Source organism: Schistocerca gregaria, chromosome X (genome assembly GCF_023897955.1).
Source record: "Schistocerca gregaria isolate iqSchGreg1 chromosome X, iqSchGreg1.2, whole genome shotgun sequence".
In the NCBI taxonomy this organism is placed as follows: Eukaryota; Metazoa; Arthropoda; class Insecta; order Orthoptera; family Acrididae; genus Schistocerca; species Schistocerca gregaria.
The window spans coordinates 799,427,880-799,442,594 of record NC_064931.1 but is presented as its reverse complement, the minus strand read 5'-3'; the positions used below and the strand labels follow the sequence as shown (position 1 = coordinate 799,442,594).

The window sequence follows — 14,715 nt, the reverse complement described above, 5'->3', positions numbered from 1 at the left end:
CACAGCTATAGCACCCCTCAAATCAAAAATAATACTGATACTGGCTTATGGGATAGAAATCATATGGATACACCTAAATGAAAAGAACTTAGAAACATTGGAAAGAGTAAAAGCAACCTATATCAAAAGAGCATTAGGGGTAGCAAAAACCACAAGATCAAGATTAGTCTACCTTCTCGCCCGAGAATCTTTCCTCATAGAGGATCTATGGACAAGGTTCTTACTTCCCAACACATCACTACTCAAGAAAAGAGAGGAAGTACCAACAGAATTCTATGGATCCGGGGCCATGATCAACCACACTTGGACAGCAGCAAATTTTGAGATGACACACGTACTTACAAGACTCGCAGTACACGGATTCCACCATGAAATTTGTGCAAATACAACATAACATGAACCGTCAAACCTTTGCAGGTGTACACTATGTGGACAGTCTTGTGAGACATACCATATAGAAATATGGAATAAGAGAACCAGATCAATTACAGACTATGCAATAAATGGTTCAAATGATAATCTGTTATAATACCTGCACTGAATGTAATCTACTACTAAGAATTATGCAGACACTCAATATATCCTTGTAATTCACTCTCAAATGATTGTAATCTAATGCTTAACTATTATGGTTATTTTGCTGCAATAAATCATTTATTATTAATTTTACTTCTTAGCCCTTGAATATTTTGATGCACTAAAGATAGCTGACATTCCAGACTGCCTGAGATAAGGCTGAGCTGAAATAAAATTTCTGCTGATTGGTGAAAATTTTGAACCGACAGCTGTGTTTACTTATCCACTGTGCCAAAATTTAGGTTTAAAAACTTGTGGCCTGGTATTGTGATCCTAATTCAGCCTGCAGAATTTGGCATACATTACTGGCATGAGAATTACCTAGTAACAAATCTTTAATTTCTTTTTTCTCAAACCAATGCTTTCTTTCAATCCTGACCTCTCTTAGAATGTGACTTCTTTCTGTGCCACCTGTCCTAAAAAAGGTGCTCCTCCAACACCTGTGACCACTCATGGTAGTGCCTCCCAAAATTAAATTTCCTGCTATTACCCCAACCAGTTTATCCTTCCCTTTCTTGTTGAGGTGTAAGTCATGCCTAGTATAATCTTACCTGCTGAGAGAATCTGCTGGAACTAATATGTGACCCCACACCCAACCCAAGCATCTGTTCAAACTCCAAATTAACTCTCGTGACAGAAGAGTTCAGTTGAGATCAGTTGGGCATCTCAGAACAGACACAAACTCCATACTGGTATGTCTTGATACTGACGCAATCTGTACCAAGTAACACTCTATGTTGTACACAGGATCTCTGTCAATACTGTTTCCTGGTCCACCCACAGTACCTTCAGTGTCTTCCTTGGTAAAAAGTCTTTGAGAGGTCAGCCTAAATCCTCTGTCATCTGATCCAGACCAGCACTAAGTTTAAAAAACTTGTGACTTGGTATTGTGATCCTAACTCAGCCTGCAGAAGTTGGCATGCACTTCTGGCATGAGAATTACCTAATAAAAAATCTTTTTTCTCTTTGCTGACTTCCCTACATTCTTACTCAATTTTCTACTGAATGTTTGTTGTAACCTGTCTGCACGTACCTCTGCCTGAGGCTCATCAGTTTCTAGTGAAGTAACAGGTCAAACTTACTTTTTACATTCGCCACAAAGCTGTCTGATAAAATTTTAAGCCTGGTGCCATTTCCCACCTCTCTCTGCCCTTCTCCCTTCTTATTCTGTCCAGACTGTCCCTAGCACAATCTAACTCAGCTTGAAGGACAACAATTTTCCCTTCCTGTTCCACTATTTTTCTATCTCTACTACATATCCTAAAGAACCACTAATGAGTCTGATTCACTTCCCCAATTCCTATGCAACTACAATCATCCCAATGGAAAAAAACTGCTGCATCCATGACACCAAACCCTGGTGCTAAAAATTCTATGGCAAGTCAGTCACTTTTCACTCATAGTACAAATAACGCTTTAGTGAGAATAAGCCAACTAAATTACAGAAAAACAAGAAAACACATTTACAAAAATGTATGTATGTAAACAAAGCTACTATGTGCAAAGTTTCTAGATATAGAAAATTAACTTTATGGTGTATTTTGTAAATAAGAATGAAAACAATGAAAGAATACATGGTACTTAACTTGCTGGAAAGAAAAAAGAACAATTACATGAGATTCTTTAAGTTAACTGCACCTAAGTCTGAACAAAAAATTGAATGTAACCTTGCTTTATAATATTTTTGCATTTTCTGGAATAATACACAAAGAAAAGTGAAAACTTCAATGGTAAGCTTGAAAAGCATACTGATATACACATTTAATTAGTTTATGTTTTTCTAAACTGGAACTAATTTTATTCATGAATTTGTTGATTGCATAAATCCTATTTTTGCCTTCTTGGAAGCCAAATTTGTTTTTTGAGATTACATTAAATTTGTGACAGAAATTTCAAATTTGAATTCCAGCAATCATTCCAAATATTTTAGAAAACACAGGAAGAAGGGAAACTTGATTGTAATTTCCCATGTAATCTTTAGAGCCTTTTTTAAATAGAGGTTTCACTTCTGCATGTTTTGTGAAACCTGGACAATAGTGTTCTTCACATGACTGGTTAATTATTTTTGTCAGTGGGTGTGCTATTCTATTTGAAAATGATTTAATGAATTTGGCAGGTATTTCATCCCATCCCACAGAATTTTTGTTTTCTAAATTTAATATGTTTTTTCTACAACTTTTAGTGTTACTTTGTCAAATTTAATTACACTCTCAGTCTTGGTCAGACTTAAGCCAAATAAGTGTACATTATCTCAATAGGAGTCTATGTGAACATCAGAGTTTGTTACAGTTATGAAGATTTCACTAATATTTTGTGGTGTCTAAGAAGGATTTACAATTATTTTGTCTTGTATACTTATTTTAGAAATTTCCTGGTTGCTTGGTTTCATTCCTCAACTTCAGATTTGACAATAGGCCATGCTGCCTTGGACTTATTTCTGTGATTTTTAATGGATTTTGTGTTTTCCATGCCCTTTGCTGCTTTTTCAAAGCTTCTAAATAGTTTTTTTTTAACATAGTTAATGAACTCATGACTCTTATTGGATTGCAGCTCAGTGTGTAGCTGTGTCTTTCTGCTACTAGATATACTTATGCCAGTGGTAATCCACTTTAGTTTATTTGTTGCTTTTCTTTGGCAAACATGCAAACAGCGACTTAAAAAGTTATCAAAAATTTTAGAACATGAACTTTCATGTTGTAATGACCAATCTATGTCATTTAGTGGACAAGAGCTGCCCAGAAAGTAACACACCACAATTTTTTCTTCAACAATTCTTTATTGAACATAATGAGAATTACACACATAAAAGTATGGTATTTTATCTGTAAGCTCTATTTTTCCACATAATCTCCATTCCGTTCTATGGTGTTCCTCCAGTGTGAAACAAGGGTGTGTATGCCCAGTCGGTACCAATCCTTGTCATGGCTGGACAGCCAGTGCTTCCTGTGTGAATCACCTCCTCATCAGCCTCAAAATGTCTTCCACAAATGGCATCCTTTAATGGCCCAAACAACTGGAAGTCCATGGGGCCTAGGTCAAGGCTGTAAGGTGGATGAGGTAACACTGTCCAACCCTGTTTTGCGATGTGTCCAGCAGTCCTCAGACTTGTGTAGGGCCATGCATTATCATGATGCAGCAAAACATATGCTGGGTTACTGTGACACCAAAGTTGCCAGAAGCACGTCTTGAGTTTTGTTAATGTTTTGACATATGCTTCTGAATTAATGGTACCTCCTCTTGGCATCAATGAGAATCACACCTTCACAGTCCCAGAACATGATGATCATGACCTTACCAGCAGAAGCAGTTGCTTTGAAGTTTTTCTTCTGCGGGGAGTGGGAATGGTGCCATTCCATTGACTGTCATTCTGTTTTGGGCTCAAAATGATGAATCCAGGACAAGAAGCCCCCCCCCCCCCCCCAGCTTCAAAATGTTGCAACAAATCAAGACAAATGTTTTTTCTGTGCAATTTGTGATCCACAATTAGGCATTGTGGGACCCATCTTGCACACACTTTTGAATATCCATGAGTGCGGATAACTGCATCCACATTTCCTTTGCTCATTGACAGATGCAGCACTGACTGCTGGGTTGTAATGCATCTGTCCTCATGAATGGCAACATCAGCTTGCTGCAACTTGTCAGGTGTGACATCTGTGGATGTAGCTCCACCAAACCGCCTTCTGATGACCTCATCCTCCATGCCCATCAACTAACTGTACTTCTGTTGACAGCAGATGCTCCATAGACTTTGCACAAGTGTTTGTGAATATTCCCCACAGTTTCTTTTTCTGCAGTGAGAAATTCAATGATGGCACATTACTTGTAACATGCACTACCTCCCATATTGAAATTATGCTATCTGTTGGAAGCAACGGGAAATTGGCGTGTTCACTCAGGAGACTTCAGCTAATACATAGTAATATTTTGCATTCATAGCATTGTTTTCAGCTGAGAAAGAAAATGTGGTGCATCACTTTCTGGACAACCCTCGTACAACAGAACAAGTGTATGTTTTCTTCACTGAACTGCCTTTTGATCACATATCTCTTTCCATTTTAGTAATTCAATAATCAGAGTAGAGTGATGTGAGATAGCTAGGCTTCAAGAGGATTTGTCACCATCCTTAAGTGAATAAGCCAAACTATTATGGAACTTTTGACAGATCAAACATTGGAACACAATCATGGAGGAAAAATAAGTGTGGAATGTTGGTATTTTTACTCTAAACAACAGCAGCATTGACACTAAAAAGCTGTAAAACTAAAAAGATTTGAAGACTTGAAAATTGTAATATGTATTATATATATCTTCTTTTATGACTGTAATAAAATATCCTATTTAGACAGATTTTATTGCAGCCACAAAATAGGGTATATAACCTAAATTTTCTGTACAGCTACGATGCAGATGAAAGGAGACCTGAACACAAAAAAGACTATCTGAAAAATCAATAGCTCTGTCATATATTAGCAAAAATGGTCTTAGTGGTTCCTAGCACACTGGGAACAGTGGTAAAACATCTCACAGGGAAGTTGAAAATCATTTGCATTGATAAAATATCCAACTTCCCAACAAGAAAAAGAAGCCACTTCTGTATGCATTATCAGCTGACAAAACATGCAGTCTAGGCATTTAGAAAGTTTATGATTGTGATGAAATATGAAATCTAACATACTAATCTCATTTGCAATATTTGTTGTTGTCTTTTGTATCAATAAACAGTAGTAGTAGTAGTAGTAGTAGTAGTAGTAGTTATTATGTGTAACTCATTTGCGTAATACACTACAATGTTGACTGTAAAAGTAATCTATGAAATTGAATTTTTAGGTGCAAGAGAGGGTCTGTAGGCTCTAAATGCTGAAATGTCACATAAATTGAGTCTATCAAGACAAACTTTTCCTGTTGTACAGGGAAGTCTTGCAATAAATTTCTAGTATTATTCTGTCAGGAAACAGTTCAGGAATATACTGGATGACAGATATCACTTTTATCTTTTTAGCTTCCATTATGTAGGGGCCACAATTAATAGTTCCCATGGTTCAGAGCAGTGTTCATAACACTCAATGGTGTTGCAGACTGTACAATATTGTGCTGTTCCACAAGCTCTGTAGGTGTGTCACTGTGGTATGATAATATCCCATATGATGTGCAAACACTGAAGAGTAAAACGCAGGGTCGAAGACTTCTATGCAGATGAGGTCTCTATCATACCATCACAATGCATGTTTCACCTTCAGATTTACTACCAACACATTTCTCCTTATCCTAAATCCTCCAAGTGTGTGTGTCACATTGGTAACCTTGCATATCATAACAAATGAAATTTAACAATGTAGCAACCTGATCTCTTCAAGGCTGACTACCTGTTTCTGTTCAAAAAACATACCTTCGTCATAAAGTGTCCTTTAATACTTATGAGATATGCCAGATTTACAACTTGAGGATAATTATACACAACATACAATTCTTATCTAAAGTACTTTATTTATATGCCTAATGCAGGTATTCAGAAGGGACTGCTCAACTCACACATGTGTGATAACTCTGCATTTGTAATTGATTACAATGCAGTCCTGTTATGAATATGCCATGTTTAATATTATTTGTGTAGTTGTTTCCTGGTGGTGTGATTTTAACAAGTAATGGCATTTTCCATACTAGACTTGAGTGTGCACCCTTTCAGAATAGTAAACAAAAGTAAAAATCTGGGAAGGTAAAGGAATATGTAAAGGGAAAGCGAAGATGATAATAAACACTGGATTAGAAAAACAAACCAGAGGGAAGCAACAAAGTAAATCAGAATTACTTGACTGAACAACTTGACTGACTTAACTGAATAAATAAATGTTCCATATATTAACTTCTTTTAATGTTTTATTTTCTTAAGCAGGTAACAATTGACAAAATTTGATATAGAACAATAAGTATGGATTGCAAAGAAGTGCCAGTAATGTATTCCTAATCTGTTCATTGTAGGTTTTATGATCAGATCTGAATACAAAGTACTGATAACATTCAATTAAAATTTGGATTATTTTCATCACAGTGAAAACAGTGTTTACACAATGTCTTACTGAAACAATTTTTTGGAAGCTTTTCATAAACTGCAAACTTTGATAACACAGTCATCTAGAAGTGATTGATTTGTCAGTCCAGACACATTTCGCAATAACAAATCTAATAGACAAAGTACTTTAATCGTAGAATTTCCAGTTGCTCTTCAGTTGCAGACAGAGGCTTGTTGGTACTGGACTGGATGGCTGCATCATCTGCGGGAATATGAAGCAATCTTAAAACTTTATGACATAGAGGAGTAAACATAATATAGCTCGTTAAAATAAAATAAAATTTTCAGAATGCTAGCAAAAGAAAAAAATCAAATAACAGGAACAGAATTCTGTACTGAACTTAAGTACAGGTGGTTCATTTAATTTTTGTTTAATAAATTATTTCACTTGGTTGTATTGTTTACATAATGTAAGTGAGCAATGTGGTGCACTGATTGCAAAACTGGACTTGCATTTGGAAGGATGACCATTCAAATCTGCATCCAGCAATTCAATTTAGCTTTTATGAGGTTTCCCTAAATCAGTTAAAACAAATTTCAGGATTATTTCTTTCAAAATGATTAGCCAATTTCCTTCTCTATCCTTCCCCAGTACGAACTTAAGATACAATATCATAAAAACAATCTGAACCCCCCCCCCCCCCCCATGTAATGTGGAACTGTACTCTGCAGAGTCCATGCCCATCTAGCTATTGCCCAATATCTCTGACACCTATTTTATCTAAAGTTTTGGAATCCATCATCAACTCCCAGTTGTGTGATTATCTGGCACGTAATAACATTATTACTGCTGTACAATATGGCTTTAGGAAGAGCAAATCCACAGTCCATGCCATTGACTCCCTGATTAAAAAAGTGCTTAACGCTTATGAAGGACAATTTTTTCTTCAGGCTACCTTTTGTGATCTTAGCAAAGCCCTCGATTGTGTGGAGCATATTTCACTCCTCAACAAACTAGTTCATTATGTAATCACAAACAGTGAAGTGGACAACATTTATGAATCCTTCCTCAGCAACCGTAAACAAATTATTTGTATTGGTAAACAGAGATCACAGCTAGCTGATGTTAAGTGTGGTGTGCCACAAGGCTCAGTATTAGGACCTCTGCTATTTATCCTAATGACAAATGATCTACCATCTTACATAAACTCTCACTCCATTCTCTATGCAGATGATACCAATTTTTTCAATGTCAGCTCAGACATGGATATGTTCCAAACTGTGGCAAATGACACAGTATCACAAGAGTCAGTCTGGTTTCGAGTTAATGGGTTCCTGCTTAATGAGAGTATAACTCAAAAGATTGTATTTCGTTTAAGAGATCTGCCGGTAGCAGACTTCATGGATAGTGTTAAGTTCTTAGGTATTGTTATAGATTGCAAATTGACTTGGGAGCCACATATTAAATGCATTAGTGCAAGGCTGTGTAGAGTGGTGTATTTGTTAAAGAACTTAAAAGACCATGTACCTGAGGCCTATGTAAGATCAGCCTGTTGTTGTTGTTGTGGTCTTCAGTCCTGAGACTGGTTTGATGCAGATCTCCATGCTACTCTATCTTGTGCAAGCTTCTCCATCTCCCAGTATCTACTGCAACCTACATCCTTCTTAATCTGCTTAGTGTATTCATCTCTTGGTCTCCCTCTACGATTTTTAACCTCCACACTGCCCTCCAATGCTAAATTTGTGATCCCTTGATGCCTCAAAACATGTCCTACCAACAGAGCCCTTCTTCTAGTCAAATTGTGCCACAAACTTCTCTTCTCCTTAATCCTATTCAATACCTCCTCATTAGTTATGTGATCTATCCACCTTATCTTCAGTATTCTTCTGTAGCACCACATTTTGAAAGATTCTATTCTCTTCTTGTCCAAACTAGTTATTGTCCATGTTTCACTTCCATACATGGCTACACTCTATACAAATACTTTCAGAAACAACTTCCTGATACATAAATCTATATTTGATGTTAACAAATTTTTCTTCTTCAGAAACGCTTTCCTTGCCATTGACAGTCTACATTTTATATCCTCTGTACTTCGACCATCATCAGTTATTTTACTTCCTAAATAGCAAAACTCCTTTACTACTTTAAGTGTCTCATTTCCTAATCTAATTCCCTCAGCATCACCTGATTTGACTACATTCCATTATCCTCGTTTTGCTTTTGTTGATGTTCATCTTATATCCTCCTTTCAAGACACTGTCCATTCCGTTCAACTGCTCTTCCAAGTCCTTTGCCGTCTCTGACAGAATTACAATGTCATCGGCGAACCTCAAAGTTTTTACTTCTTCTCCATGAATTTTAATACCTACTCCAAATTTTTCTTTTGTTTCCTTTACTGCTTGCTCAATATACAGATTGAATAACATTGGGGAGAGGCTACAACTCTGTCTCACTCCTTTCCCAACCACTGCTTTCCTTTCATGCCCCTCGACTCTAATAACTGCCATCTGGTTTCTGTACAAATTGTAAATAGCCTTTCGTACCCTGTATTTTACCAATGCCAACTTCAGAATTTGAATGAGAGTATTCCAGTCAACATTGTCAAAAGCTTTCTCTAAGTCTACAAATGCTAGAAACGTAGGCTTGCCTTTTCTTAATCTTTCTTCTAAGATAAGTCGTAAGGTCAGTATTGCCTCACGTGTTCCAACATTTCTACGGAATCCAAACTGATCCTCCCCGAGGTCCTCATCTACCAGTTTTTCCATTCGTTTGTAAAGAATTCACGTTAGTAATTTGCAGCTGTGACTTATTAAACTGATAGTTCAGTAATTTTCACATCTGTCAGCACCTGATTTCTTTGGGATTGGAATTATTATATTCTTCTTGAAGTCTGAGGGTATTTCGCCTGTCTCATACATCTTGCTCACCAGCTGGTAGAGTTTTGTCATGACTGGCTCTCCCAAGGCCGTCAGTTGTTCTAATGGAATGTTGTCTACTCCGGGGGCCTTGTTTTGACTCAGGTCTTTCAGTGCTCTGTCAAACTCTTCATGCAGTATCTTATCTCCCATTTCGTCTTCATCTACATCCTCTTCCATTTCCATAATATTGTCCTCAAGTACATCGCCCTTGTATAAACCTTCTATATACTCCTTCCACCTTTCTGCCTTCCCTTCTTTGATTAGAACTGGGTTGCCATCTGAGCTCTTGATATTCATACACGTGGTTCTCTTCTCTCCAAAGGTCTCTTTAATTTTCCTGTAGGCAGTATCTATCTTACCCCTAGTGAGATAAGCTTCTACATCCTTACATTTGTCCTCTAGCCATCCCTGCTTAGCCATTTTGCACTTCCTGTCGATCTCATTTTTGAGACGTTTGTATTCCTTTTTGCCTGCTTCATTTACTGCATTTTTATATTTTCTCCTTTCATCAATTAAATGCAATATTTCTTCTGTTACCCAAGGATTTCTAGCAGCCCTCGTCTTTTTACCTACTTTATCCTCTGCTGCCTTCACTACTTCATCCCTCAGAGCTACCCATTCTTCTTCTACTGTGTTTCTTTCCCCCATTCCTGTCAACTGTTCCCTTATGCTCTCCTTGAAACTCTGTACAACCTTTGGTTCTTTCAGCTTATCCAGATCCCATGTCCTTAAATTCCCACCTTTTTGCAGTTTCTTCAGTTTTAACCTACAGGTCATAACCAATAGATTGTGGTCAGAGTCCTGGAAATATCCTACAATTTAAAACCTGATTCCTAAATCTCTGTCTTACCATTATATAATCTATCTGATAGCTTTTAGTATCTCCAGGATTCTTCCATGTATACAACCTTCTTTTATGATTCTTGAACCATGTGTTAGCTATGATTAAGTTATGCTCTGTGCAAAATTCTACCAGGTGGCTTCCTCTTTCATTTCTTAGCCCCAATCCATAATCACCTACTATGTTTCCTTCTCTCCCTTTTCCTACTGACGAATTCCAGTCACCCATGACTATTAAATTTTTGTCTTCCTTCACTATCTGATTAATTTCTTTTATTTCATCATACATTTCATCAATTTCTTCATCATCTGCAGAGCTAGTTGGCATATAAACTTGTACTACTGTAGTAGGCATGGGCTTTGTGTCTATCTTGGCCACAATAATGCATTCACTATGTTGTTTGTAGTAGCTTACCCGCACTCCTATTTTTTTTATTCATTATTAAACCTACTCCTGCATTACCCCTATTTGATTTTGTATTTATAACCCTGTATTCACCTGACCAAAAGTCTTGTTCCTTCTGCTACCGAACTTCACTAATTCCCACTATATCTAACTTTAACCTATTCATTTCCCTTTTTAAATTTTCTAACCTACCTGCCCGATTAAGGGATCTGACATTCCACGCTCCGATCAGCCTACTTTACCTTTTTTCAAAGCATTATATGTTATGGGCTTTCACTATGGGGCAATAGCTCACATCTTCAGGACATTTTGGTGCTTAAGAAGAAAGTAATTTGAATTATAACAAACAGTGATAAACTGGCCCACTGCAAACCACTGTTTATCAACTTAAAAATATTAACTGTTATAAACATGTATATTTACACTGCCCTACTGCATATAAAGAGCAACTTATCAGCATACCAGCACAGAAGAGATGTACTCTCTCATGGAACCAGAAATAGTAGCCTCTTGACATACCTTACTACAGATTATCCAGGTCTCTGAACAGCTACGAAGTGGTGGGTATAAAGACGTTTAATAAACTGCCACTAGAATGGGTAGAAGCTCCAATTGATTTATTTAAAGACAAATTAATCAGTTGGTTAGCTGCAAATCCTTGCTACTCACTTTAGGAATTATATGACTGTAAAATATCATAGTGGTACTGCTTTGGATAGTTCAGCATAATTTCTTTCACTGTTGTGCACAAAACACATCGTAACCCATTCACATCTGTGCCTGCCATCCAAGAACAAGTAATGAGCTCCCTGTAACATTCTTTATCACCATGCACCATTGTTCACAGACTAGCAGCAGCCACAGGCTGCCATTAACACTGAAACACAAATGGCTGTTTGTAGTGATGTAATGATTGGGAAGCATGGACTGCCAATGAATGGCATCGCACTGTGTTTAATGATGAATTTTGTTCTGCAAAACCCCAAATGAAAGTTGTCAGTGAGTATGGTAGCAGCCTGGGGATAGGTCCCATTCTTCCAGTGCTTTGCAGAGGTACAACAGCATTTTCTGGCATCATGTGTGGGAAACCACAGGGTGTAACTTCAGGTGACAGCTGGTAGTGGTTTAAAGAACTCTGATGGCACAACAGCATGGCATGGACATCCTCAATCCTCTCTCGCAACAGTATTATGACAACATTTTTCAATGGTACAGTGCTCCCGCACACATGGCATGTGCCTCTGTGAACTGTCTGTGTGATGTTGAGGTACTGCCATGGCCAGCAATATCCCCATATCTGTTCCCAATAGAATATGTATGAGTTCAGCCTGGATGCCAACCCTGTCTCACTGCCAGTATCCACAATATCAAGAACCAGTTACAACAGTATTGAACCAGCCAGCCTCAGGAGAGGCCTTTATGACACCCTTCCCATATGAATCACTGCATGCATCCAGGTCAAAGGGGCTGCAACAACATACTGATAGGTGAGCTCATACCATGTAGTTTTTTTTATAAATTTGACTTAATTTTGTAATCACTGAAATAACGTCACATACCCTCTCACCCAGTGAAATTTCATTTCATTTCCTCCTTAGCTTATGGATGCTTCACTCCTGCCTGAAGTTTCCATTGTTTGAATAGGTTAGTTATTTATGGGGGTATCTATTCTGCAGCAACATACATCTGTGTTCTGGGAGACTCTGTGAGTAGTGGTGGTCAGCATTTGACTGTTGTGATCAGAAAGGGTGCATATCACTTGTATGGCAAGTATGCAATTAATTTTATTTTTATACAAAAATGTTTTTGATTGGTCTGCTACAAGTGACAGTAACTAGCTGGAAAATTAAATACAGTACACTGAAGGAGCACAAGTTATGTTTAGCCTCTGATTTGTAGTGAGAATTATTTAAGAAATCTACATTAAAGTCACCTAAAAGTACTCTATCCCTTTCCTTCCTTGTTAGACATCACAGAAAAACATATAGTTGTCTGATGAAGCAGCTGAGATTACCAGAAGAGCTCTGTGTTCTGTATATGGCTATAATAAAAAAGTGTGCAAAGCCATATACCTGTAAATGGTGCTCCAGGCAGCACCTCTTATCATTGAGTTTTGAATGGATATTTATTTTTAATATGTCTTCTTCTCTTCCTCCACCCATATTATTTTCACAGTAATAAGGTGCAAGTATATTGCTACCAGAAGGAAGAATGTCAATGCTAGCACACATGCTCTGAGGGGCATAACACTTTAGCAACTTTTACCACTTGTGGAACCTCTAAGTCTAACTGAACTGAAGTATGATTAGTATTACTTGTTGTCATTTGGTGTGGTAAGAGACTATCCCTACTACTTCCACCCCAGGGACATTATAGACCTGAAAGCTAATGTATTCCAGTTATTCAAGTCCCTTCAGTGGTGTTGACTGTAAATTGCTACTGAATTGCTCTTTCTCAATTGTACCACGTAATGGAGCACCTAATGCTTTTTCATCTGCCTTGTTAATAAGCAAGCCACACTTTCTTAACAATTCTCTATGGTTTGAAATATGGTCCCAGAATCAGTGTTTCTGATTTGCAAAAAGGGGGAATGGATTTTTGATGTGTTTTGACTTTTGCTATCAAATTGGATTTAACTTTCCTTTCCATTCTCTATTCTCTTAATTTACTGTCTTTCCTCTCTTCCTAATGTCTATTCCTTTTCTTTTCTCTTTGCTCTCAGCATGGGTGACCTTCTCTGTAATGTTCCCACTATAGAAGACCTGCAGTTTGTGCACTTAGATATTTCTACTATGTGTGAACTTCCCTATAAAACTCTGCATTCCTGAAAAAAGTCACCATGGCATAAAGCCTTTTGCAGGCTATGGCAGTACAGTCCCTACAAACTGGTCTCTGCAAAGAAATTAATGATTTTCAAAGACTGATGCATACACTGTTTTAATAGAATTTATTTACTAGTTGCCACTTTAGGTAAAAGGCAACATGTTATCTTATTTCAGTAATGATCTAGGAAACATAGAAGTTGTTTTATTTAATTCTCTGTGTGTACATACCAGATGATGAATTTTTGCTGATGCTGTCCTCCATTTCTCTATGTAGGATGTAGTTCAGAGCATTATCTGGCATCCACGGGCTATTTGAGCTATGAGGAACAGCTGCTATGGGTAAAGTTGAGTGTCGAGCGCATAATGACTGCAGTGAAGAAGAGCGTTGCGAAGAACTTATATCCAACATGCAGCTCTTTGAGTTCACATCCTTTACCTTCCTGTAAAGGTTTTTTTTTTTTTTGTAAGAAGCTTAAGAGCAGACAACAGTTTAATTCTAAAAAATATATATAAATACAGAAATTGAAGAAAACATTGTTTTTAGATCACAGAAACATAGTTATTCCCTCTTCCTCGTGGTCTGTGCGCTCCATATGAATGGCTTCTGCTCAGTTTATAATGACCCTGACATCAACAAGGTGTTATACTCTGACATACTCACCATGCCACTTCCTATTTTTTTCTTTTTCACTTTCAGCTGCGGTTGGTGTTGGGTCGTTTGGGGAAGGAGACGAGACAGCGAGGTAATCGGTCTCATTGGATTAGAGAAGGATGGGGAAGGAAGTCGGCCGTGCCCTTTCAAAGGAACCATCCCGGCATTTGCCTGGAGCGATTTAGGGAAATCACGGAAAACCTAAATCAGGATGGTCAGACTTGGGATTCAATCATCGTCCTCCTGAATCAGCTGTGGTAGTTTCCTTATTTTGTCTCTACACACATTCCTTTTTCATATATTTTCTATACCCGTGTTACAAAAGCGTGTAATTTGATACTCCTCTTCCATTTCGCACTTTTATTTTCAATAAATAATGTAATTTCTTAGTTTCAGTAATTTTCACTAGACCAATAACAATATTTGTAAAGTATTAACTGCTATTTTGTTTGCAGGGATATTGCTGTAATATAGTTAGCAGAAG

General features: G+C 37.5%; 1 protein-coding gene across 2 annotated transcripts in view; it reads right to left on the bottom strand.

The window, feature by feature from the left end:
* Positions 1-6,435: 6,435 nt before the first annotated feature.
* Positions 6,436-14,715, bottom strand: part of LOC126299386 (uncharacterized) — a 478,915-nt gene continuing 470,635 nt past the window's right edge. For both annotated transcript variants that reach the window (XM_049991253.1, XM_049991254.1), the window contains 2 exons: positions 13,808-14,019; positions 6,436-6,848 (listed from right to left, as the gene is read on the bottom strand). In XM_049991253.1, coding sequence (XP_049847210.1) covers positions 6,757-6,848; positions 13,808-14,019 — 304 coding nt within the window. In that variant the 3' untranslated portion in view covers positions 6,436-6,756. The remainder of the gene's footprint in view (positions 6,849-13,807; positions 14,020-14,715) is intronic.